This window comes from Asparagus officinalis, chromosome 8 (assembly GCF_001876935.1).
Source record: "Asparagus officinalis chromosome 8, Aspof.V1, whole genome shotgun sequence".
Lineage (NCBI taxonomy): Eukaryota > Viridiplantae > Streptophyta > Magnoliopsida > Asparagales > Asparagaceae > Asparagus > Asparagus officinalis.
The window spans coordinates 25,657,644-25,683,153 of NC_033801.1; the positions used below are offsets into that span (position 1 = coordinate 25,657,644).

The 25,510-nt window shown below is 36.9% G+C and overlaps 3 protein-coding genes across 3 annotated transcripts in view; 1 reads left to right on the forward strand and 2 right to left on the reverse strand.

Annotated features, from left to right (window-relative positions):
* On the forward strand, window positions 3,586–7,062 carry LOC109851477 (protein BZR1 homolog 1-like). The gene is made up of 2 exons (XM_020421618.1): window positions 3,586–3,974; window positions 6,154–7,062. Exons 1-2 carry the CDS (start codon window positions 3,756–3,758, stop codon window positions 6,847–6,849), a joined length of 915 nt encoding a protein of 304 aa, XP_020277207.1. The 5' UTR covers window positions 3,586–3,755; the 3' UTR covers window positions 6,850–7,062.
* On the reverse strand, window positions 7,911–18,805 carry LOC109851478 (probable GMP synthase [glutamine-hydrolyzing]). The gene is made up of 4 exons (XM_020421620.1): window positions 18,447–18,805; window positions 9,853–9,994; window positions 9,281–9,422; window positions 7,911–8,434 (listed from the first exon to the last, which is right to left on the reverse strand). The coding sequence occupies exons 1-4, from the start codon at window positions 18,739–18,741 to the stop codon at window positions 8,099–8,101; spliced, it is 915 nt and encodes a 304-aa protein (XP_020277209.1). The 5' UTR covers window positions 18,742–18,805; the 3' UTR covers window positions 7,911–8,098.
* LOC109851321 (probable Xaa-Pro aminopeptidase P) overlaps window positions 21,844–25,510 on the reverse strand; it is a 41,711-nt gene continuing 38,044 nt past the window's right edge. Inside the window, exons 16-18 of the mRNA XM_020421394.1 lie at window positions 24,002–24,126; window positions 22,418–22,604; window positions 21,844–22,340 (exon numbers count right to left, since the gene is read on the reverse strand). Coding sequence (XP_020276983.1) covers window positions 22,437–22,604; window positions 24,002–24,126 — 293 coding nt within the window. The 3' untranslated portion in view covers window positions 21,844–22,340; window positions 22,418–22,436. The remainder of the gene's footprint in view (window positions 22,341–22,417; window positions 22,605–24,001; window positions 24,127–25,510) is intronic.

The following is a 25,510-nucleotide window of genomic DNA, read 5'->3' on the forward strand; positions in this document are numbered from 1 at the left end:
GTGCTAATAAAAAGCAAGTGAAATGTTAAGTTTAAATGTTAAGTTTAACTCTTAATGAATCCAAGACCCATGAGGCAAGATGCTTACTTGCTCGCATTATTATTAGGATTTACCTATATGTGTAGTTGTGAGGCCGCGACTAAGAGATCAGAGCTACTCCCTAGTAACACACATGAAAGATACATGCGCAAGGCCAATAATAGCACAACCCGCTTAGAATTTTTTAAAACTATACTATGTGTGCTTTCTGTAGAAATTCGACAAATGGGACTGGTTCAAAGCGTAGTCCACCAAGCTCTCACAGATCTATACAACTGTCACTAATTGAAGGTTCAAACTGAAAGGTACCTTCACCTATTACATAGTATAAGGGAACAAACAATCTTATTTTCAAAGTTCTTCTTTTACTCTTATTTCTGAATTATTTTAAGTTTTAAGTTATGCGACGGATTGTCGAAACTGTAACTTAAACTTAGGAATATTTGGTCCCAAATTGGATCTCTAAGAGTAGACGTCTCAATCAACCAGAAGACACGACTAGGCGAGACGACAACTCTTAGTCGACACAAAAGACGAAATGACAGGACGAGTCGACACCCTCTGGTCAACACGAAAGGCGGTATGAGTCGACACCTCAAGTGTTCGGACTCGGAGTCGGGTCACTTCGAAAGTTGATGTTAGTCGACACGAATGAACGAACAAGACAACGAGACGAGACAACACCTTCTAGTCGACACGAAAGACAGTGTTAGTCTTCACGACCGAACGAATGAGACGACACCTTCTAATCGACACGAAAGGCGATGTTAGTATTCACGACTGAACGAACGAGATGACACCTTCTAGTCGACACGAAAGGCGGTGTTAGTCTACACGGCCGAATGAATGAGATGACGAGACGAGACGACATCTTGAGGACTCGGACTCGAGGTCAGGTCAGTTCGGGAGGCGTGCGCGCACTCGGCCCTAACCTACTACACTTTAAATTCCTATTGGAATAATCAAAATGTGAATAACATTAAACTAAGCATTAATGGGCGAGACCAGTGGATCTAGAGGGCGAGATTGGCAGACATGACAATTGGAAAACGACTAGGATTAAAACGTATTAATTGCCGTGGGATTTATGGACTTAAATGGCTAGCTAAATAAAAGGAAAACAGTTAGCATATTTAATATATTTAGTGAGGCGTGAATGATGGATCTAAAAGGCATGAATATTAGATCTATAGCTGTCAGCCTTAAACCCTATAAAAGAACCTACAGCCACAAAAGTTAAAATATAGTGAAAAATATAACAATACTTCTCTCTTCTTCTTCTCTTTTTGATTTAGAACTTCTTGCTGTTACTCCTTTGTAGGTTCCCTGAAAATTTACGAAGAATTCGCAAAGCCTTCTTGAAGCTCGTGCCGACGAGAAAGAAGTCGTCTGACCGAGGGTCGTAGTATCTCTAGAATCCATTGCCGTGTAGCCATGTACAAGAGAGGACAATTAGATTCTTGGGACAATGCTTTGTATGCTTCGATCATCAGACCGAATTTCTAAACTTTATTTATTTACTTTTGAATCAATTTCATTTTCGTGTTATAAATATTAACCCGTCATTATCTAAAATTTTTACTATCTTTTCAAAACTAATTCTTTTTCATATTGATTACAATCTAAAAACAATCTGTTTCTAACAATAGAAACCTTGAAAATCACCAAACGCGTTAAATAAAATCACACAAGATTTAACATGGATAAAGACTGCCAATCTCTCTCTCTCTCTCTCTCTCTCTCTCTCTCTCTCTCTCTCTCTCTCTCTCTCTCTCATTACCCTTGAACACGATCACACCATTTTTTAAACCCTGATAACAAAAATATTGTCTCTTTTCCTCTCCCTACTTAAAAAACCCTAGAATAGAATGTCTTATTTAAAAAGACCCTTGACTTGCCTATTGAGTCAACTTGGCTTTCAAAGAAAGCTGTTAACTTAGCCTCTAAGCAAACTACTAAGACTAAGCCAATCCTTCAAATTCGGATCTAACTTAAAGTTTGAGTTGATACCCAGCAATAGAAATTATCCTTATTCATTCTTTATCAAAACTACGAAATAAGATGCAATAAGCGCTCTCTATTTCTCTTACTAAGAGCATCTCCAACCCAACCCCAAAAACCCATTTTGACGCAAATCCAGCGCCAATTCTTCCTCCAACCCAGCGCCAAACTTAGAGTCATTTTAAAGGGGTGCTACAGTGTTGTGACAGGAATGACGCAACATTGTAGACATGGAGATTTTGGTTTTTCCCATGTTTGCCCTTATAGTTTGTTATAACAAATTAAATATTCCAATCATATCTCATTTTATAGTTTGTAAATAGAAGTAATATTCTTTTTAATGTAAAATTTGGTGTAATGATTAGAGATGAAAATAATGATTTGATGTAAAAACTACATCAACTTGATGTAAAAACTATACCATTTTGAGTTTTTTGGTTGAAGATGCTCTAAGCTCCCTCACAAAGATAATGTCTTAGAAAGAACACTTTGGTTTCTGCTCATAAACTAAAAAAAAAGAGAGAAAAAGGAAGTCGTGATTGTATTCAAGTACATAGAACGTGAGGTTTTTTGAAATTCAATAAGCACAAGAATTTTTTCTGCTAACTTTGAAAGTAAACAGTGTCAGAAGTTCCTAGTTCATTAATAAATTAAATACAATAATTAATTAACACTAATTCCACATAGTTCCTTTCGCTGTCAGCCCACTTGTCTTCTCTATTGTCCCGGTCAAACTTACTAATCTGACACAATTAACAACCTCATTAACTCACTAATTCCGTTCTAAACAACTCAGTTAAAATTCTCTCAGTTTATTGAATGGTTTAATTTCACTACACCCCCCGAACTTTGAGAGGTTTTTTACAAAACATGCCAAACTTTGTTTATATCACATAAATTATCTCACAAAACCTTCCAAAACTTTAAACATTTATCACTAAACCCTCTATATGTAATTTTCCAAACTACAGGTGAGGTCTGGCGAGAAAAGGTTAAAGTTTAGGGGAGCTTTGTGAGGCGCACGGAAGTTTTAGAGAGGTTAATGAGATAAACAAACTACAACGAACGCATGTAAAAAACCATCCAAAGGTTAGGGAGTTTCGAGGAATTAACACTTTTGAACAAATAAAAAAGTAAAAAAGAACAGTTTTTTTTTTGTTTTTGTTTTAGTCACTAATTTTACATTGCCTTCTGAGTTTTTAGAACCTAATAGCCATAATATCAATGACTTGGAGAAATAATCTCTCTCTTTGTTGCCACATTCTTCGCTCTTGACAGTAGGAACTAAATTTTCAAAATTAATATAAGAATCGAGAGACCATATAGCAGCTTCAAAGGCCTGAAGGACAAACTCGTAATAATTTGAAACCGAAGAGACCTCATTGCAATTTTAGAGATGTGAGGGACCAATTCAGAATACGAAAGATGTAAGGGACTGCTATCGAAAAAAGAAACTGTACTAGAGAGAATCTATCCACCCTCAAGTTGCAATAAAGAAACGTACCCTCCTCGTGAGCCCCTCTCTCTGGAGAAAAAGTAGAGAAGACGGAGAGAGAGAAAAAAAAAGTAAAGAAACGAGACAAACCAGTCTCTCTCTCTCTCTCTCTCTTCTTCTTCTTCTTCTTTCTCCAGTCTAAAAACAAGGAGATCAGAAGAAATTTATTTATTGAGATTAAAAGAGAGAGAGAGAGAGAGAGGGGAGAAATAGGAGATCAATGACTTCAGGAGGGGGGAGGCTGCCAACGTGGAAGGAGAGAGAGAACAACAAGAGGAGAGAGAGGAAGAGGAGAGCCATTGCTGCTAAGATCTTCACTGGTCTCAGGACTCTCGGTAATTATAAGCTACCCAAGCACTGCGACAACAATGAAGTCCTCAAAGCTCTCTGTGCTGAGGCTGGATGGATCGTAGAAGAGGATGGCACTACTTACCGCAAGGTAATTTTAAGCTTACAGATCTCTCCTTTTTGATGTTTGGAATGATGGGTAGGGATCAAAACTATTTCTTTTTATTATTATTGTTGTTTTTGGCTTTAATTTTAGGATGTAATTTTATGGGTAAGCATTATTTATTTTTGTTTTTAAGTTTATGGGTTTCTCCTTCTTGATTGGTGTTGGGAATGATGGGTATGGATTTATTTTTATATCTTCATTTTACTTTCCGCTTTGATTTTAGGATTTGGACAGAAAAGAGCCCTCCTTATTACTGATATCAATAATGGGTGTTTGGTAATTGATCCATAAGGGGAACTAATCTGATAAGTTTCCCCATTTTTTATTTTTTTTAATTTGATTTCTAGTGTTACTTTTAATTATTTTTAAGCCAGCGAGTTTAGTTTTCCTCTCTCTATGTGGTGTTAGGCTTTAATTTGTTCTTTTTATTGATGATTGCTCTGGAGATTTGATGAGATCTATCTCCTCATTTATTGGACTTAAATTAAATTGGGGAAGAATGGGCATTAAATTCTTGATCTACATTTGCATGCATTTTGTACTAAAGTTCAGGAAATCTAAAGATCGTTAATAATAATATTTTCTTCTGTTTTTAGGATGATTTTCTTTCTGATCTTGAATTCCTAGAAGAAATTTGTGATAGCTTTGCTTATGTGATGCTTCTTTTTTCACCCCTTACAGTGCTTTCTTTCCCTCTGAAAGTTTTGAGCTTTAACTATATAAAAAAAGAATCAACTTTGTCATCTCTTTCTCTTTTGACCGGGTGTCTTTAGTGCTAGTCTTCTGCCAATTTTTTCCCCTCATTGCCCAAGAAGTTAAGTGCTTCCCTTGTGATCAGATTGTGGAGATTTGTGTCTTTTAGTACTCAACTTTCTCATCTTTGTTGCTTTCCCTTTGTTTCTACTGATGCAAAGCAACAGGGTTTTGAGAGGGTTTTGTTGTGAACCTTGCCTTGTCCTAACTTCTGCAAAGCAGAAGAAAACAGGGACATAAAAGAACTAAGAACTTTTGCTTGCTTGGTCAAGGTAAACAAGGTCATGACATGAAAAAACATTTTTGAAACACATCAAAGAGTTCAAAACAATATGCTTGAACTACCTCAACCAATGCATGAATTAGAGATAAAACTGACTTATATTCTCGTTGCTGCTAGAGCAGCAAAAAGATTTAGGCTCTATTCTAAATCAAAGGAGAAGATTAACCTTTCAGCATTTTCATTACTTAAACGGTTGTTGTTAATGATTGCGTTGTAAAAAATTTGTGCTGTTTATCTTTGTGCAAGAGACCAGATTGAAGCGAGTAGTGTTGTACTTTGCCTACTTTTTTCTTGCCCTTATACGTCAAAATGATTCGCAGAAAGGAAAGAAAGTGAACACTGATGACATGAATAAATGAAATTCAATCATGTTAAATAACACTTACCAGCACATTTTGATCCCTTGAAGCCACTCATGCCTGTGAATTAATTCTTAAAAATGTAACGGTTAGAAACTAATTCCTTTGCCTGCCACGCCTCGCTTAAATCAATAAAATGAAACTATCATGATTCTTGGGAAGGAGGTTTGCTTTCTAATTTAGTGATCAGATCATGGAGATTCAAGCGGTTTCTGTTTTAACTTTTAATTTGTTTTGTCCAGTTTTCTGTGTTCTCTCTCTTCTCCATCCTCAAAGCATTGTTTTTCTTCTCCCTTTGATTTTACCCTAAAATCTTCACATCGTGGTTTAACCCAAACAAAAAGGAACAACAACAGAACACCTTTACTCATTTTTTGCTCCAAAGGAACAAGAAATCCATGGCATTTAACCATTATCTCCTCCAATCCTATAAATGCCATATTATACCCCAAACCTTTGTTAACCCTGTACTATTCTCAAATCTTCATATTTCTACATTAGACCTCCAAGTCTTCATATTTGTTCAAAATGGGGGCCTTATTTACAGCCACTTAGTACATATGGGGGTCTTATTTAAACAGCTTAATAGATTTGGAGATCTTATTTAAACAGCTTAACGGATTTGGGGGTCTAATTTAGAAATATGAAGGTCTGGGGTTCTAATGTAGAATTAACAAAGACTTTGGGGGTCTAATATAACAAACCCTAAAAATGATTATGCTTGAAAACAATAGAAAACTGAACTCTTTTTTTTTTATAACTGTGACAGGGATGCAAGCCACCTCCACCACCTCCTGAGGCAACAACTGGCGGCGGCCCATCAACAAACATAAGCCAATGCTCCTCCTCTCATCACCTCAGCCCAACCTCCTCTTCCTTCCCTAGCCCGGTCCCCTCCTACCATGCTAGCCCCTCGTCTTCTTCCTTCCCTAGTCCTAATCGTCTTGATGCCTCAAACCCTAACCCTAACCTCACCCCCTCCTATCTCCTCCCTTTCCTCCGGAACTTCTCCCTTCCTCCTCTTCGTATATCTAACAGCGCCCCCGTAACTCCTCCCCTCTCATCCCCAACCTCATCTCGGCCGCAAAAGCTCAAGAAACCGGATTGGGATTATGCAGTTCATCGTCATCCTTTATTCAACGCTTCAGCTCCTTCGAGCCCAACGAGAGGCCATCGCCATCCTTTATTCAACGCACCGATACCAGAGTGTGATGAGTCTGATGTATCTACCGTCGACTCTGGTCGTTGGGTTAGTTTTCAGATGACGGCTCCTTCGTCTCCTACATTTAATCTCGTCACGGGGCCTGTTGTTGGCCCCGGAGGAGTGCCGGAGAAAGGGAGAGGTGCTACTGAGTTTGAGTTTGAGAGTGGGACTGTGAAGCCCTGGGAGGGGGAGAGGATTCATGAGGTTGGAGTCGAGGATCTTGAGCTCACTTTGGGGATGGGAAATAGCAATGCAAAGTGAAGCGTGCCTCTCAGTTTTACCTGGAAATTCTAGCAGCGTTGTTGTGCATGCTCACAAATTCTTTCTTTGATTGCGTTAAGAGTTGGAAGTGTTATTAGCTACTTGTTTTAGTGGGAGTGGGGTGATGGAAATATTTTACGAGATTGCCCTCGGAGGAGTTTCTCTGAACCTTGTAAATGTTTGAGGAATGGGGAGGGTTTATTATTTACTCTTGTTCATTTGGTCAATTGAAACTGTAGAGATGCTTGTTTTTAGCAGGGCTGGGCGTCAATTTGTAGTCTTGTTTCAGTTTCAAACAGTTAAAAAAAAAATTGGGCATGTGGGTTTCCTGGTGTGCTCCATGGATGCTTCTCTTCCTTAGATGGAACTGATTTCGGTGATGGAAGCTAAAAAAAGGTACATTAATTGCATATAATGATATAATTTAGTTCTTATCCAAAATTTTGGCAGGCATTTCTGGGTCAAAGAGGGGGCACGAGGAGACCAGAGTGGCCCCTGTTAAGCATGTGGGATGATGTATGTGATCATGTGATGGCTCAGCTGACCTCTTTCTCACTGTATGATGCCCTCATCCACCATACCCTGCAGACAACCCACTGCCCCAAAAAAAAATATATGGGGCCAATGAAAATGCCAAATGTAGTGAGAAAGGCTTACAAAAATCAGGAAATCAGTGGCAGGGTACCCTAAAACCAACATTACCAATGCCTTCAGAACTTCGTAGGGAATCCCCATGGGCTTCCCTGGAACTGGTCAGTGGTATCTCAGAAAGATAATTAAAACTCTAAATCAAGATCAGAAACTCCCCTGGGAATAGACCATGCAAGCCTGGACTCACGGAACAATATTTTTAAAGATCCGTTTTAGAGCTTCATGGCCAGTAGGATTCAAAAACCTGGCTTGGCGTGATTGCATGTTAAAAAAACGCTGCCGCTGTATCAAAACGCTGAAGTTATGATGAGTTGAGAGCTGTCATTTTATTGTAACAGGGAAAATTAGCATTCTCATTTCTAAAATATATGCTCAGATACATATAATCTACTGCCATAAGTCATAACCTGGGAAGCAACACGTGAGATTTAAATCAGCATAAAATACCAAACATACAACATAAATGTTAGTGACATATTAGCAGATGAGTAACCAAACAACAAGAAAACTACAAGCAGCATGACACACGCTGTACACAACTTTACACTGAGGATCAATTAGATTTCTCCGTTAGAAAACTACATGTAGTTACCCTAAATCAAGCTTTTAAGGAGCATGCCTCATCCATCACCTCGCAAATTGCCACAGACCCCTCCATCTTTGTTTTCATCTCTTTGGCTTTAGGACGAATACACTCTCCATATCTGAAGCAACTGGAGAGATGGTCATTGACGAGGCCGGCTGCTTGCATAAACGAATAGATCACTGTTGGGCCAACGCAACGAAAACCTCTCTGCATCAAGTCTTTACTCATGGTTTCGGCTTTGGGGGTCTTGGTTGGCACTTGGCGAGCATAACGAAAACCATTTATGATCGGTTTGTGGTTCACGAAGCTCCAGCAGTAGCGGCTGAACGAACCAAATTCCTCCATGATCTTGGAAATATAACAATAAATGATGTCAGTTTTGCATGAGCTTCATACGCCATGTTACTTAGGTTGTGCATTAAAAGAAAAAACAAAAGGTCCTGTAAGGTAGATTGCAAAGATATGATTCATTTCAAAGTGATGATAGATAAGAATCACAACTGTTTCAATCTTTGTGACATGGTATTATGTCGGTTACAAACATGCTCCTGGCTTAAATATATCCCCAATTTTATTGGTTAACTTGGCTGATTAATACAGAAGTATTGAAGCATGGAGGTAAATTGATTTTATATACTAAGCAATCAAGTGTTTTGCCCCCTCTTTTGAGGAAATCAAGCTTTTCAATCAATCATTGATGGAATGGATCATTTGGGATACCAGAAATTTAAGCTTTAAAATGGCTGGGTTCACTCTAACCGTATCCAATGTGCTCAATAATCTATCAAACAAACAAATTGTTAAAGAAACTATCAATGGACTATAGGCACCAATAACTTCAAAACGAGATCAGCCACTAAAGGGAGTGGTCCAGCTTGTAGACAGGACCCATAATCTGATGAATATATTACTGAATGAGATGAAACAATTAGTCAAAATAACTTCGGAGCATTAACTGAAACATGGAAGCATTTTAAAACTGTAACATGAGCATAACTCTATTGCCAAGAAGCAGGACCGCTATCTTTTAGCCTATATATAGATCCAAAAATAATTCGGAGATGCTAATGACCTGTTTGATAGTAGTACTGTGTAAGTGTACAAATTGAAAAACCGGCATATAAATAAAAAGCAAATAATATTAATTACACATATTAGGACTAGACTTGTGAAGTTCCAAATAAATTTAGTTACCTTGAGCATCTGTTTTGCATTCTCCACCACTGCCCGGAATTTTTGTTCAGACAATAATAAGCTGCCACTTGATTTTAGTGATGCTATCTTCTTCTCACTGAACTTAGCAACAGAAGAAGCATCAAAGCTCTCAAAGATCTTCCTGTTAAAAATAAAGTAACTCTATTTAGAAACTTTCAGAAGGATGGGAAGCAATTAGGACAATATTAATACTTTAATAACCACATAGTCTCAATATTTAAGGCCTATTGTGAATACACCCCTGTAGTATAGCCCAATTGCGAATAGACCCCTTGACGTAGTGGCCAAAGTGTGAATACTTCCCCGTAGTTAACTTTTTCGACTCCTTTACTAGTCAAAAAACTTGTAATTGGGGATCTATCCTCACCAGTATAACTATAAAGGGTCTATCTTCCTCAAAACATTTTTGACTATTTTGAGAGCAAAAAATAAAAACATAAAAAATAAAAAAAATCAGGTGCCCTAATCGCACAAATGGAACTATAGGGAGTCTATTTGCAATGGGCGATACTACAAGAGTCAATTCAAAATTAACACAATGTTAAATGTACCGAAATATGTCTCTCTTGTTAAGAATTGTGGGCCAACTGAGTTCAGCTAAAGCTTGTGACAAAATAAGCAGCTCGAATAACTTTTGATCATCATGAACTGGGACTCCCCATTCTTCATCATGAAAGGAAACACAGACTTTCTCTACAATAAAGCAAACAAAGAGAATATTAAGGATCAAATTTTAGAATGTATCACAATGTAATCTCATTGACATAATAGGTTGTAAATGGTATTGATTAACAAAGCAGACACCCAAAGTTAAATGTCGTAAAACATCATCATATTCTGCACAAAAAAATTAACCAAACATTTATGGCTGTTATTTACCAGGCATTAAACGCCTACGAATCCCAACTCATGACTGATATAAGAGCATACTAACCCTAAATCCCTGACACTTAGCTAGCAGGTAAATTGACCTAAATTTTTGGTCTGGTAGTGTAAAGCACTTGCAACAAGGATTTAACCTCCATTTCTCCTGGACTGGCAAAGACTCTAAATAAATCATCAACATGATATTACTAAAGAAGGAATCATGTCAATGACTGAAAAACTGCTATTAAATTAACTTTTAGTATTTCATACCTCAACTCTATTTATTTATTTAGATATTATTAGCCAACATCAGTTTGCATAAGTTGACGCTATTAGCTAATGTCAAGGATATTGATTGGCTCCTGTTGGATCTCAACATGATTTAAATTCAAAACAACCTTGGAGCTTCACGCATTGCCGCGGAATGTGTTGAATAAAATGTTGGAAAATATTGCTATTGTTTCATCAAGACAGAAGATTACATTGTAGACGCAACCTTTCCCCTTGTTAATAGGCAAGGGCATAATTATATAGTTTGTCACGGTTATTTGACCTATTACATTTTCCACAAGAATTTACATCATCCGTTAAAACTATAGTTTCTGAGTCATTGTTTTGAGTGGGAACTATTAGAAGAGAGTATGAGTATTAGTTTAGCATTAGTTATGAGTATTAGTTTAGCATTAGTTTAGTCCCACATTGCCTGTGAGACTAATTTGTAACTAATCCATCTCTATAATTAATAAAGTATAGAGTGAGGGAAAACTCTCCCAAGAAATTCAGTTCTCACCAAATCTTAACATGGTATCAGAACCTATCCCTAACCCCAATCCTAATACTAATCCAAATTCCTAACCCTAACCCTAACCATAGGCCGCCCAATCTTGAGTGAAAAAATACCACAACTTCGGTCTTTTTCAATATAATCATCACGTAATAAATCAACAAAACCTAAAGTCATCTCATGTTCCCCTTCCATTTTACCTACTACTATACCAGCGTGAATATGATCTCCACCAGACATACGTAATGCTTTAGCTAGTACACAAAAATGCATACCATGATTTTTCTGTCTATCAATAACCACCAGACATACGTAATGCTTTAGCTAGTACACAAAAATGCATACCATGATTTTTCTGTCTATCAATAATTGCATGCATTGCGCGGTGGATGTGAAGAAGTAGACCATTGTTGCGGCAATAATGAGCCTATCCCTAGCCTTAACCGTAATATTAATCTAAATTCCTAAGCCTAACCCTAACCTTAGGCGGTCGCCAGTCTCCAAAACTTTAGCCGTCAAAACCTAGCCGCTTTCTCCAAAACCCAAGCCGCCTCTCTCCAAAACCCTAGCCGCCAAAACCCTGCAACCGCCTTATCGTCCTCATCTTTCTTGTCCTCGCCATCGTCATCGCCCTCATCTTCCTCAATAACTCCTTGTCCTCATCCATCCGATCCATGTCCTTATCCTCGAGCTTCTCCCACCCAACGCGACAACTCCCACCCGACACCGCTCGCCGTTGATGACCGCCACCACCATGAGGCATTCGCTCGCCGCCACCATGCTCGCAGCTCTCTTTTTGTTTTCGGATCTTAATCAGATCTATGAGTTATCCTGTAAAAATAAAAAAAACCTTCGGGTTCCATCTTAACCTTCGGGTTCTTAATCTTTAACCTTCGGGTTTCATGTTAATTTTTGGGTTCTTGCATTTTAACCTTCGGGTTCAAATTAAACATTCGGGTTCTTGGACTTGTTCAGCTTACTAGCTAATTTAAGACTTATTTTTTGAACTTGGACATTCTTTGATTGTTTTCATTTTGGAGTATAACTTGTGGAGAATATTGTCTTGAACTCTACTTGTCTGTTTCATAATGGCCAGATCCGAGAAACTCAAGAATTCTGAGTTAACGGTCCAGACGAAAGTTTCGAAGATATTTTCTGATAGAATTACTGACCGAAAACTTGATGGACTTAACTATTTCTAGTGGAAGCGTGTTATTAAAATCTACACTATAGGCCAAGGCAAAACTGGCTATTTGTTGACAGACCCTCCTACTCCGACACCGGAATCTTGGACATTGAACAATAGTGTCCTCTTGCATCAACTTCTTAATACTACGGAGCCTAAAATTCAAGATTTAGTTCTTCATTGTATGATAGTGAATGAACTTTGGTATTTTTGCAAGATCTCTATGGGGGTAGCAACAATATTAATCGGGCATATGAAGTAATTCAAGAGCTATTTTGTAAGAAACAGGATGGTAAACTCATAGATAATCATTATGGTGAGTTCAATCGTCTGGCTGAGGAACTTCGTCAAATTTTGCTATTACTAGGGATGTAAAACAAATGCAGAACCAATGAAACAAATTTATGGTACTCACCTACTTGGGCACTCTAAATTCTATTTACTCCTCTGCTCGACCACAAATCATGGAGAGCTCCGCCATTAGTTCTCTGGCTGAGACTTATCACTTTCTGAAGAACACTGTCCCTGCACAGTCACTCACATCCACTACGGATCGCTCTGCACTTGGTAGTCTTATGGACGAGGAAGTCATATTGGTGGTCCTGGAAGAGGTAGAGAAAACTTTAAAGAGGGATGAGGTTACCACACTGGTCGTTCTGGAGACCACAATGATCAACGAGGTGGCCGTGGAGGTCCATCTAAAGACAGACATGCTCATAACGATGACTCAGTAAAGACTTATAACTACTGCCACCAACTAGGACATCTCAAATATAATTATCCTGAATTAGAAAAGAAGAAGGCCAATGGTGCTTACATGACTGCTCAGGATAACCTCACTTCATCTAATAGTAAAATTCAACCACAGCACTCTTCTATGATGCAGAGCTGTAACGTCAATTTTAGCAATTTTAATTATTTCAGCAGTACCAAAATTCACAAACATCGTCTTTCTTTTTATCCGCTACTCTCAAAAGTACAGATACCCCTTTATCTTTACTTACATCATCTTCGTCTCATACTTGGATTATAGATACAGGTACCATTGATCATATGACTGGAAATCAAGGTATCATGTCATCTTTCTCTCCTACATCTAATTCAGTTAAATTAGCTGATGGTTCATATACACCTGTTCAAGGTATCGGCAATACCAATCATATCCCGAGTCTTTCCATTTCCTTCGTATTCTATCTTCCTAGTTTTTCCTATAACTTTTTATCTGTTAGTAAGATTACTAAATTACTAAACTGTACTGTGACATTTCAGAACTTGGTCACAAGAAAAACGATTGGAATGAGACATAAGCAAAACGATCATTATAAACTGAACTTGGACGCAAACATTTAGCTTGTATTGAAAACTCATTAGCTCTACAATATCACTATCAGCTAGGACATCCATCTCTCTCTGTTCTCAAGCTTCTAAATCCTCAATTCAACTCTCTTTCCTCATTAGAGTGTGAGTCGTGTCAACTTGGCAAACACCATCATGTGTCTTATCCTAATCGAGTTAATAAAAGGGCTGCTAAGCCATTTGATCTTGTTCATTCTGATGCCTGGGGTCATGCCCCATAACTTCTAAATTGGGATTCCGATACTTTGTCAGTTTTGTGGATGATCACTCTCGCGTTACTTAGATTTATTTTCTCAAGTCTAGGTCTGAAGTCTTTTCTACTTTTAAACTCTTTTATTTTGAAATAGTCAATCAATTCAAGACTTCAATAAAAAAATTTCGATCTGATAATGCAAAAGAATATTTGGATGACAACTTTACTAGTTTCCTTAAATAACATGGAATCCTTCATCAGTCTTCTTGTGTTTACACTCTTTAGCAAAATGGAGTTGTTGAGCGAAAGAATAGACATCTCTTTGATATTGCTCGGACCTTGCTATTCCATCGTCGCGTTCCCAAAGAATTTTGGGAGGAAGCTATCTTAACAGTATGTTACTTGATTAATCAAATGTCCTCTTCTGTTCTACAAGATAAAATTCTTTTTAAAGTTCTATACCCCAACGATGATCTCTTTCCGCTTGCTCCAAAGATTTTTGGCTCTCTGTGCTTTGTTCATAATCACAATTCAAATAAACAAAAGTTTGATTCTCCGTGGTATTTTTCTTGACTACTCCCGAAAGCATAAAGGTTATAAGTGTTTCTGTCCATACTCAATCGTCTTGTGTTATCTGTTGATGTAACATTCTTTAAAGATAAACCTGATCATTCTAGTTCTCCATCTCTATTATCATCGGATGAGTATGACTATTTAATCCTGCAAGAATCATTGGTTAACGATGGTGGTTCATCCGCTGACAATACTATTTACGTTACTGGAAAAGACTCATCTAGGTTTAACGTCCAATTCAAGTTTATTAACGTTGCTCAGCTCTTGCTCCTGTGCCAACATCGGCCTCAACACCACGTCCTCCGTCCGAAGAACCTGAATCAGTAAGTGCAAATTTACCCCCTTCTGCGAAAAACCTTCCTATTACACTTCGAAAAGGGATACAAACTTGTACTCAATATCTTATTTCTAACTTTATCTCCTATGATCGCCTATCCTCTATCTTTCGATCTTTTATTACTTCCCTTGACTCATATTTGGTTCCCAAGAATGTGTCAGAAGTCATGTCTATTCCAGGTTGGAACCAAGTGATACAGGACGAAATAAGAGCCTTGCAGCAGAATGAGATTTGAAAATTAGTCCCACTTCCACCAGGAAAGCGGCCCGTCAGCTACAAGTGGGTATACACTGTTAAGTTGAATCTTGATGGAACTTTGGCACACATGAAAGCCCGACTGATTGCTAAAGGGCTTGGATTACGTAGATACTTTCTCTCTAGTGACAAAAATGACATATGTTCAGATTTTTGTTTCGTTAGTAGCGACAAATCACTGGCCACTTCATCAGTTAGACATCAATAATGTATTCCTTAATGATATTCTACATGAGGAGGTTTACATGGAGCAACCACCAGTTTTTGTTACTCAGGGGGAGAATGCGAAGGTGTGTATGCTGAAAAAATCACTCTATGGTCTGAAGCAGTCTCTGAGAGCCTGGTTTGGATATTTTGCATCGATTATTTAGGAATTTGGGCTTTGTCGTGGATAAAAAGATCACTCTGTTTTCTAGCGATTTCAGGATGAGAAACGAATTCTTCTAGTTATCTATGTGGATGACATTGTAATTACAAGGGATGATGCTTCTGGTATTGATAGCCTAAAAAAATATTTACAGACACATTTCCAAACCAAAGGTCTTGATTCCCTAAAATACTTCCTAGACATTGAAGTTGCAAAGTCAACGAAAGGTATTCTTCTATCATAAATGAAGAATGTCCTGAACATGCTCTCAGAAGTCGGGATGTTAGGATGCAGAAATAATGATTCTCCAATAGATGTAAACTCAAAACTAGTACCAGATTAGGGTGAGCTTCTTGAGGATGTTAGGCAGTATAGGAGATTGGTGGCAAAACTAAATTATCTGACGGTGATCGGACCTGACATCATATTTACAGTCAGTGTTGTGAGTCAGTTTTTATCCGTACTAAGAACTACTCACTTGGATACAATAATGAGAATTTTGAGGTACTTAAAAAAGGCTCCAGGATGAGGAATTCTCTACTCAGATCAAGGACACACCAGAGTTGCAGGCTTCTCTGATGCAGATTGGGTTGGATGTCCTTTTGATAGGAGATTGACTACTGGATATTGTATTTTTCTCGGAGGAAATCTGATGTCATGGAAGAGTAAGAAGCAAAGTGTTGTGTCTCGATCCAGTACAGAATCAGAATACAAAGTTATGACAAATGTGACATTAGAGATGGTTTGGATCAAAGACCTATTGACAGATATTTGTCTCCCTTCAGAATGTCTCATGAGTCTATATGACGACAATAAAGCAACAATTCACATTGCTGAGAATCCCGTGTTTCATGAGAGAACCAAGCACATTAAAGTCGACTGTCACGAATCCGCAAGAAGCTCGAGGACAAAATCATCACGCCAAAACAGGTATCGATAGTACATCAGTTGGCAGACATTCTTACAAAACCACTTGGTCAAACACGGGTTGACTTTATTTGTGACAAGATGGTCATGATATATATGCTCCAGCATGAGGGGGAGTGTTAGAAGAGAGTATGAGTATTAGTTTAACATTAGTTTAGTCCCACATTACATGTGAGACTAATTTGTAACTAATCATCTCTATAAATAATAAAGTATAGAGTGAGGGAAAACTCTCCCAAGAAACTCTTTTCTCTCTAAATCTTAACAGGAACATAATTCAACATTTACTATTTTGGACTATTTACTTACTGATCCAACGTTATACTCTTTCCTCTAGCTTCAGACTATCATAACAATAACCATTTAAAACTTTTCTTTGGTTTTATCTCCATTAATCTTCATTCCACTAAAGCTTTTATGTATATGTCCTTTTTGCTCATACACATGAGGAGAGCATAAGTACGTCAAACTAAGAGTTGGGCATGAAAATGGGAAGTTCATCTAATCATTGGAAGTACATGCTTCTCAAGCAACAACAACAAAAAGGGTACGATAATTAGTATTTTATGGTATATTCCCTCTATTTCTAGCGCTCCACATCTTCCAACAGAAATAAAACATATCAATCTAAGATTTGATGTTTTCTAAGAATATTTTCCATTTTTCTAACATCGGCTCCACATCTTCCAACAGAAATAAAATATATCAATCCAAGATTTAATGTTTTCTAAGAATATTTTCCATTTTTTTAAACATGGACTACCTTATTTTTCTTTCATTTTGTAATTGTCTGAACTCTACAAAAACAATTAGAAATTTCCAACTCATATCTCTAAAATTTCAAACTTCAATCACATTGGAGGCCAACCAATGCTATGATAACCCCATCACAATTTAGCCCCACATCGGGTAGAGCATATGAGTGTTGAAGTGCAACTCATTAGAGTCAGCTGCACAATTGCGAGCATTTTTGGTAGTGGATCAATGCAAGTAATATCTTGCATTCAGCATCGTGCCAATAGGCCCACAGGACCCGGGCATGAGAAGTGCCTTTCCTGATTCTTTTGATACTTTTTTTCGCAAAACCTCCCAAGCTTTGCTTAAAGGATCGTCCATCCGAAATATCACTATGCGGACGACTAAACACCACGATACACAAGGAATAATTCCTCTGTTCCTTGCCCTTGATTCTTTCAGCTCATTCTTCTTAAGCCAATAAGTGCTCTAGCTCTACAAGACTCTCTCCACGAATGTTTCAATTTCCCTAACGGCTTTATGTCAGATTCAAGTTCTACAGGTTATCTCATCTTTGCATCTTGGACATGATCTCCTGTGGTTATTTCTTAGATCGAATTTAGCTAGTATACCGATTTTTAAGGACTTGACAGAGGAATATAATAGCGAGACAAAATGCAATTAATGAGGTTTTATTTGTCAAGTATACAAATAAGATTGATTTTAAAGATTCTCACAAAACAAAGAACTACCATGATAGCACCTCGCCTATTACAACAAACCTCAACTCAAAAGGTTATCTTTCTGTTTCATATTAACCATTATCTCCGACTCCTGCCTGTTCAAATTTAACAAAATGACAGAGCACATGAAACCAATTTGATAGCCAGCCTGCTAACTTCGCCAATTCCATATCTCCAAATTGGCATGATACTTGTACACAGTACTGGCTTCGAGTAGAAATCGAGAAATACTCTACCAATGAGAGAAATTAACAATTAGAAATTTTATTTAGCCCTATGATTGAGCACACGGATCGATGCACATCCGCATGCTTCGTAAACTTTGAACTTCAGCGCAATGAATGTGCAACGTTGTTCCCCAACACCTAATTTTATTCCAAGAAGAAAACTTCTGCAACTTGTTAGAATACAAAACAATGACCCTCAACCATCACCACAGCTTCGAAATTTCGATATAGTGACAGGGATTTTAAGATGATATCGGGGCAACCAGGTTATACTTATACCGCCTGAGCTAGTTATTTCTAAGGCTGTTGGTATCGTTGTTAGAATTAATATAAAACTATAATCCTTGATTCTCACCATAACTTCGGAGTTTTGGTGTAATGGTTAGAAGAACTAAATTTAAGATGGTGATGATCAATGATTATAGTTTTATATTAATTCTAACAATCGTAAAACTACTGAAAACGCAAAGTATTTACAATAAATGAAATTGGTCACAAGGCCTAAATAATTTGAATATTTTTTTTTGGGATAAAAACTAACTCGAAAATGTAACTGAAAAAAAGAATTTTAAAAAGAGGAACTAAAAAGGCGTACCAGAGTAAGGAGTGATCCAAGTGCACCTCCTCTTCACCAAGTCCGGCAGCAGCAACCACGACGCATCAACAATCCCGACCTTAACGGGTTCAGGACCCACCTTAATGGATCTAGACCCGCTATTGTTCCTCCTCGTTCTCCGATGACCCGCTTCTTTCCTCGCCAAAGATCCTCTACCAGAAGAGGAGGAGGAGGAGGAGGAAGAATCAGAGGAGCTCGATTCTTTCTCCTTCGTCTTCGCCGTTGTTGTTTTGCTAACCGACGTTTCGGGTTTCGGAGCGGATCGTTTGTCCATATTCGGCAAAAATTCGGGAAGAATTGGACGGATTTCGAAGGGAAGAGACTTGAGAGCGGAGGTATAAAAGGATGGTTTTTTTTTTTTTGAAGGGTTTAAGAAGGAGGAAGGAACCGGCCGGGACGGAGGTCACCGGCTGTAGGCGGTGGGTTTCATGACGTGTTGGTTGTATGGGTCCCAGTTCGTTTGAAATTGGGTGGGAAACCCAAGGTTGAATCCCAATGAGGTCCTTTGATCAAATTACCACGCTCTTGCGCTTGAAGTGAAAATAAATAAAAATAAAAATAATAAATAAAATGATAAAAGGCAAAAAAAAAAAGAGCGAAGGGGAAGTAAAGGCATCTCCAACAGCTTCTCTAAAATTTTCTTCAAAATGGGGAATCAAAAGTCATATTATTCAAATTATTTTTACACCAACTCCAACAGCTTCTCCATTTTGAAGAATCCATTTTTTCCTCCAAAAATTTAGAGAATGCTGCAGATTTAGGGAAGCTTCCCCATTTTTTCTCCTCCATCTCTATTTTGGGGAATGAGATGGGGAATCTGTTAGACCAAAAACCTAACTAAATTGTCCAAAAGTGAGAAATAGGGAAGCTGTTGGAGATGCTCTAAGTGCTGCCAAAATAGTTGAGGGACTACTAATTGTTACTAAACACACAGGTGAGGGGAATTATATGAGATTTATCAAAAAAAAAAAGAAAAAGAAATGAACTAATTTTCTTCTATATTCCGTTCAGAGTGCTCGAAAGTTTTTTTCCCAACAAAAGTATCTCAATAAACAAGCAACAGTGTATGAGTTTGTAGAAAAATAACAATAAAAATAGTTTCATAACTAATATAGCTGTGGATTATACTTTTGAAAGAGAAATATTACCCTCGATGAAATTATTTTATCAGCGAGAAGCGAAAACTACATTGTTTCGGAGGGTGCTTCAACTTATTAAATGTATCTATGTTTTCCTCCTTATTTTAGGCAAAAGAATAAGTGGGCTGTAGAGATTTTCTCTGGAGTTCTAGAAAAAGGGTGGGCTTAAACGCTACTATCTCATTTATGGGGAGGAAATAAATAAATAAATAAATAAGAAGGGCGAAAGAGTCATTGTGCACAAAAATATAAGAAGATGCTGGAGTTTTGCTGTTAGGCTGCTTGTCTTATTCGCTTGCTGGTGAAAACCGTTAGTTAGTAGTAGAGGTGGTAGGAGTACTCGAAGCATATACATGTAACTTGGCAAATAAGTTGTATTATTACCTTTACGATAAAGCATTCATAGTGAAGTGATGACAAGATACAAGTCAGAAAAAAAAGAAAGAAAAAATAAAATAAAATAAAAGATGATGACAAGATAGAAGGGGGGTTATATTCACATAGCCCCCTCAACTTTAGGGTGTTTCTTACATGACTCACTTGAACTACATTTATCTCACAAAGCCCCCTTGAACTTTGAACTTTTCTCATCGAACACCGCCATATGTAATTTACAAAAAATAAATAAATAAATAAAATTTACTTGTGGCAAATAATTTCAGAATTTGTCATTTACTAGCGACATATCCTCTCAACAATATTTTGGTTTCTCTCTCAAGAAAATTCTATTTATTTGCAAATTACATGTTGGGGGGGTTTAAGGAGCTTGGTAAAAAGAAAGTTCGAAGTTCATAATGGTTTTGTGAAATTAACCCTAAATGGGGGCAAAAAACGTGGCGCAAGTGCTTATGAATCTCCACACTCCACATGAAAAAAGATCTCTCAAATCTTCATGCGAACTGATAATAACACTGTATAAGGCTTGCAAAGGACAAAATGGCACTTAATTACAACGGCTATATCCTAACGTCTGAAATGCCCACCAAGGAGGCAAGGACCAAGGTTGTTGTGGTTAATAAAAGGAGTGTCTGAGAGAGACACATCTATAACATGATTAAGTTTTAGACTGTTTTGTTAATTGGTAAAATTTAATTTAAATATTAGGCAATCTACTTTAGTTTATTCTTAAGCATCTAAACTGGTTTAGTTGTGGACCAAGGGGAAGTCGGTCCTTAGCTAAACAAGTTTTTTTTCAGAACTAGTCACGCCAAAACCAGTTTAGTTTAAGGACAAGTATGACCAATTTTAATAAGTTGCCAAACACATTATCTATGAACAGGCCGGACTTAGTAGCATGTGTTAATAGTTTTTGAACACGTCTGACTCAGCAACAGATAATTTGAACATGCACAAAACGTTTTTGTGCGTACAACAAAAAGAAACATTTTTTTTTTCATCAGAGGGCAACAATCCCTAACCTACAAAAATCTATGCGTATAAAACTGCTTTACGACACTAGTTTTATGCTTCTTGCGTCACTTTAAATGACCTTTTTACAATTCTTTTTGTAAATAAGAACAATACTTTATAATGTCCGATGATGGACTTTTATTTTGGCTAAATATCAGAGACCCACCCAGCGGGCCAATCATGCTAAATATCACAAAGCCACAGTTTTCGCATGGGAGATTAAAACTAGGGAATATTTTTGCTAGTTAAAATTGTGATTAACACTATTATGGGGGTTTTCTAATAAAACATTAAAATTGAAGGGTTTTTTTGATAACCCATAACCTACGATATTTTTAAGCCTTGTATTTTCTTAACATATGCATGATGAGTACAAAACAAAATGCTATCAATAAAATTTTGATTGCTTGTGAATCCTAGAAATCAAGAGAATCCTGGTCTTTGATTCTTGTGAACATTAAGAAAGGAACATAGTCTTTAATTTACCCCGGGACTTGATATGGTAGAAGTTAGTTTTTGAATACAGCCGGTTTCGTCGACAAAAAGAACATTTTCCATACTTAGAGAGAAAACATGAATGAGCTTGGCACTGACAAAACAAAATGTTTTTTTTTTTTTGCGTTTTTGTTTTACATTAACCTTTTAACGAATTTAGAAGCGGCACAGGGAGTAGTCAGCTGCAGCTGCAGCCGCTTCTTTTTCTTTTTCTTTTTTTTTTCTTTTTTTAATTACCGCTACATAAACTATCTCGGGCATGCTATATCTATAGCCGTTTAATATGCATTTATTATCAGATAAAGATAAGCTAAATTAAGGCATTACTCAGATAAACCATCATAGATCATGTGAACGATCATCTTCATTGAATACTGCTAAATATACTACAAATTTATATTCTTCTTACACCGCAAGTGATAATTATACAAGGTCCTCAAAGATTCATGACTTTTCCAATAGCAATTCATAAGAAAGATCTCACACTTTTGTGTCTTGTATACAGTAGTATACATTTTGTAATATATTTCGCATTATTCTCTCTTGCAGCCCTCGTCGCCTCTAAAATCTCAGCTTCAGAAAGAATTTGAGACATAATCCAAGAGATATTGTAATATAGCATAAGTACCATAACATTAGCTAACCTTATAATACAAATAAAATGGTGGAACAAACACGGGTTTAATAACAACAAGAAGTACGAGTCCATGTAATGAGATTATTGCTGAACCTCAGTACCCCAACAGCAGCAGCAGTTGTAGTAAGAAGCAATATATAAAATAGAACTCCATGTCCATTCTCAACATGTTAAGCCTCCGCAAGCACTTAACTGAAACAAAATAATCCTCGTCGAGATAAAAGATTTAACTTTCAGGCAGCCAAAATATGAATTTAAGACGGAAATACCTTGGAGCCATTGAAGCAATCAAGCAGTAATAGCAATGGGCTCGGTTGCTTTCGTTAACCATTCCATCTCCAGTTCATTTAAGAGTGGTGCTAGGATGCTTCGGCAGTTAGCATGGTACGAATTTACCCATTCTCTCTCTTCTGGGGTCATCAACTTCAAGTCCATCAGTTTCTTCTGGTATGGTGCCTATAAAATTCGAGTATATCAGTGAAAAAAGCAAATGCACAAAAATAATACTAGACTGTCAAAGTTACCTTTAAAAGCAAAACACTATTCATGCTGCATTAGACACTATTCATGCAACAGTACAAACCAAGCTATTTAAATTTACTGTTCATACTACCTTGTTATTTTAAGGCTTAGACGTACTGATCGTGTGATTTTTTTTGTAAAACTTATGCTACAGTATTTTGATCTTTAGTCATGCTCTTTATGTTACAGTGAAAGCTTTGGTCCTTTATCCATCGTTCAATGTGGAGCAAAATTTTTTAACCTTGAAAACACTGTTCATACCTAATTTTTGTGTTTCTTGCATATGATGATTTTAACCTTTATTAGACATTTCACAAATATAAATCTTTTCTGGCTCTTTTAATGAAATTTGATAAAAATTGCTAATTGATATATTATTTTGTTAACTGCTTTGGAGATTCACTTTGTAGATAGTAATAAAAAAATTTCTTGCTAAAATTTATATAAATAGTTGTATCTAAAAACCATACTATCAATTTGGTGACAAATATACCTCTGTAAATAATACCCGCAGGAGCATGCGGGCTTAATACTAGTAATCTCATAAAGAAAGACAGTTGCAGTAACAGGAAAACTATAGATATTATATGCTATTTTTCTAGGAAAAGGGAGGAGAAATTTGAATGCTGTATACCTAAATATTATGACCAGTGTGGTAGGTTTAACAGATGTGGAATTTGAAAGGAGAAAAAAATTGTGGGAGAAGAAGGGATAACGTCTTGTGCCATCATGCAGTATCAAATAATTACATATGTTTTCCCAAAAACAATTACAACATATGTGAGGATCAGGTATATCATACAGTTGGAAAAAAACAGTTAACTTGCATACGTCTAGTTTATACTAGAAGCGAATTACTTCAGATGGTATAGAAGTATTACTGACATCTACAAAGATGCAGGGGGGGAAATCGGTTAGTTCGAAGCTGATTGTTGCAAACAAGCCTTCAAAACCATAACCAAAGATGACATGATGACTAATCTACAAAATGAAATGAAGAATACTCTTTAACGTACTAGGTTATTTTCCTTCCTATGAAAATGAGATGCAGGCATACTGAATACGCTAAGAATCTTGTATCTTACTATCTTCGTGACAAGAACAGGTGGCTAGCAGTGGAGTAGAACTCATCCAATATGATAAAAAGTAGTAGTTTTCCTAGGCACAGGCGGATTGTACCAATTTCCTCATGCTCAAGCATTTAAGAGTCCATTTAGAAGTGAGAGACTTGATGGACGTGATATCTTAACGAAAGAGACTTGATGCACGTGATATCTTGACGATTCTCATTCCAAAAGGAAAAAGAAAAAGCAGAAAAGTAACAAACTTACCCATGTGATGTGCTCAAATGTTAAATAGCCTTTGTCACCAAAATTAAACTTTGTATTAGCCTCTTTGACTATAAGGACGTTCTCCAATCTTATACCAAAGTTCCCATCTTCATAGTAACCAGGTTCTGAAAGAAGAAAAAAACACAAATTTGAGAAGCCTTCAATGCAAACATATCTGATGATTAACATACAAGTGCAAATTAAAACATACAAGCTAACAAAGAAGAATACGTAGGTACTGAAGTGACATGCAACGATCAAATATGTATTTACTGGATATATAGATATTCAAGTGAAGTATACAAAGACAAGAAATGCCCTGCAATCTAACGGATCTTTCATAGACAAAAATCTCTAATATTTTTTTTCTTACATTTCTGAAAATATACATACATTAAGTAAAATAAAATATTTATACGAAAAAGTATGCAGTTCATAGCGGGTTGTGGTACAAATTCGGGTAGGGGTGTAGCTTGCTTCAGTGCGCAAGTTCAGTAGGTGGCACGTCGTAAAGTATTTTTAGATGGGCTTACCATTTTCTGAAATGTATAATAGAAAACTAGAAATTAGAAAGATAATTATGCATTTCAATATTGTTTCATACAAAATACTTAAATGCTTCTTTTTTATGGAGTTTGTTCTCTTTTTTTGAGACCATCCTCTGCATTTTCAGTGACTTTCTATTTTCTTCTTCCTTTTTTTTTCTTCTTGAGTTCATTCTTTTTTCTGTTTTTCTTCTCACACAGTTCGTGTTGGGGTGATGGTTTGATTTCATGTTTTATTAACATAGGCATTGAGTTACAGTATAGTCATTGACTCATATATTCTATTGTTATTGTGCACCCTTTTTCACTCAATTGCGCACATAGCATTGCGTTTTGCGCATGTGCACTTATGGACTTTGTGCCCCGTATACTTGTAAATGGTTTGCCAATTTTGGGAACCAATTCGTGTATCAGCCAAAACCAATTCGCATATATACCGCGAATCGGTAGAACCGTACGACGGTTCAAGGGGGTCCAGGGGACTACGCAACTATGTAATGAAGCATGACAAAGTTTTTCCTCCTGATCTGCAATTATAAAAGCAAACTTGTACAGCTACCATCCTATAGTACACAACTATATGAATGAAAAACGAAAAGGTAGTAATAAGCATTTACATGATTAACCGATGTGCTTTCACAGTTCTTTCACAAAGAATGTCTGTAATTATGAAGTAAACTTGTACAGCTAGCTACCACCCAAGAGTTCCCAGATACATGAAGTAAAAGAAAGGATGTAAACAAGCATTTGGAACATTTACCAATGTCATTTTCACAGTTTCTTCACAACGAATTTTCATTTTTAAAGATATCAATACCATAAAGCAAAAGCAAAACTTACCTCTAAAATACAATTAATTATGGTTCACATAAAGATGCTGAAATGTGGAGAACTATGATTTTTTAAGCAAATCTACGAAAATCTATTTATAAATTTCCAACATCTCTTAATACATGCACAATGT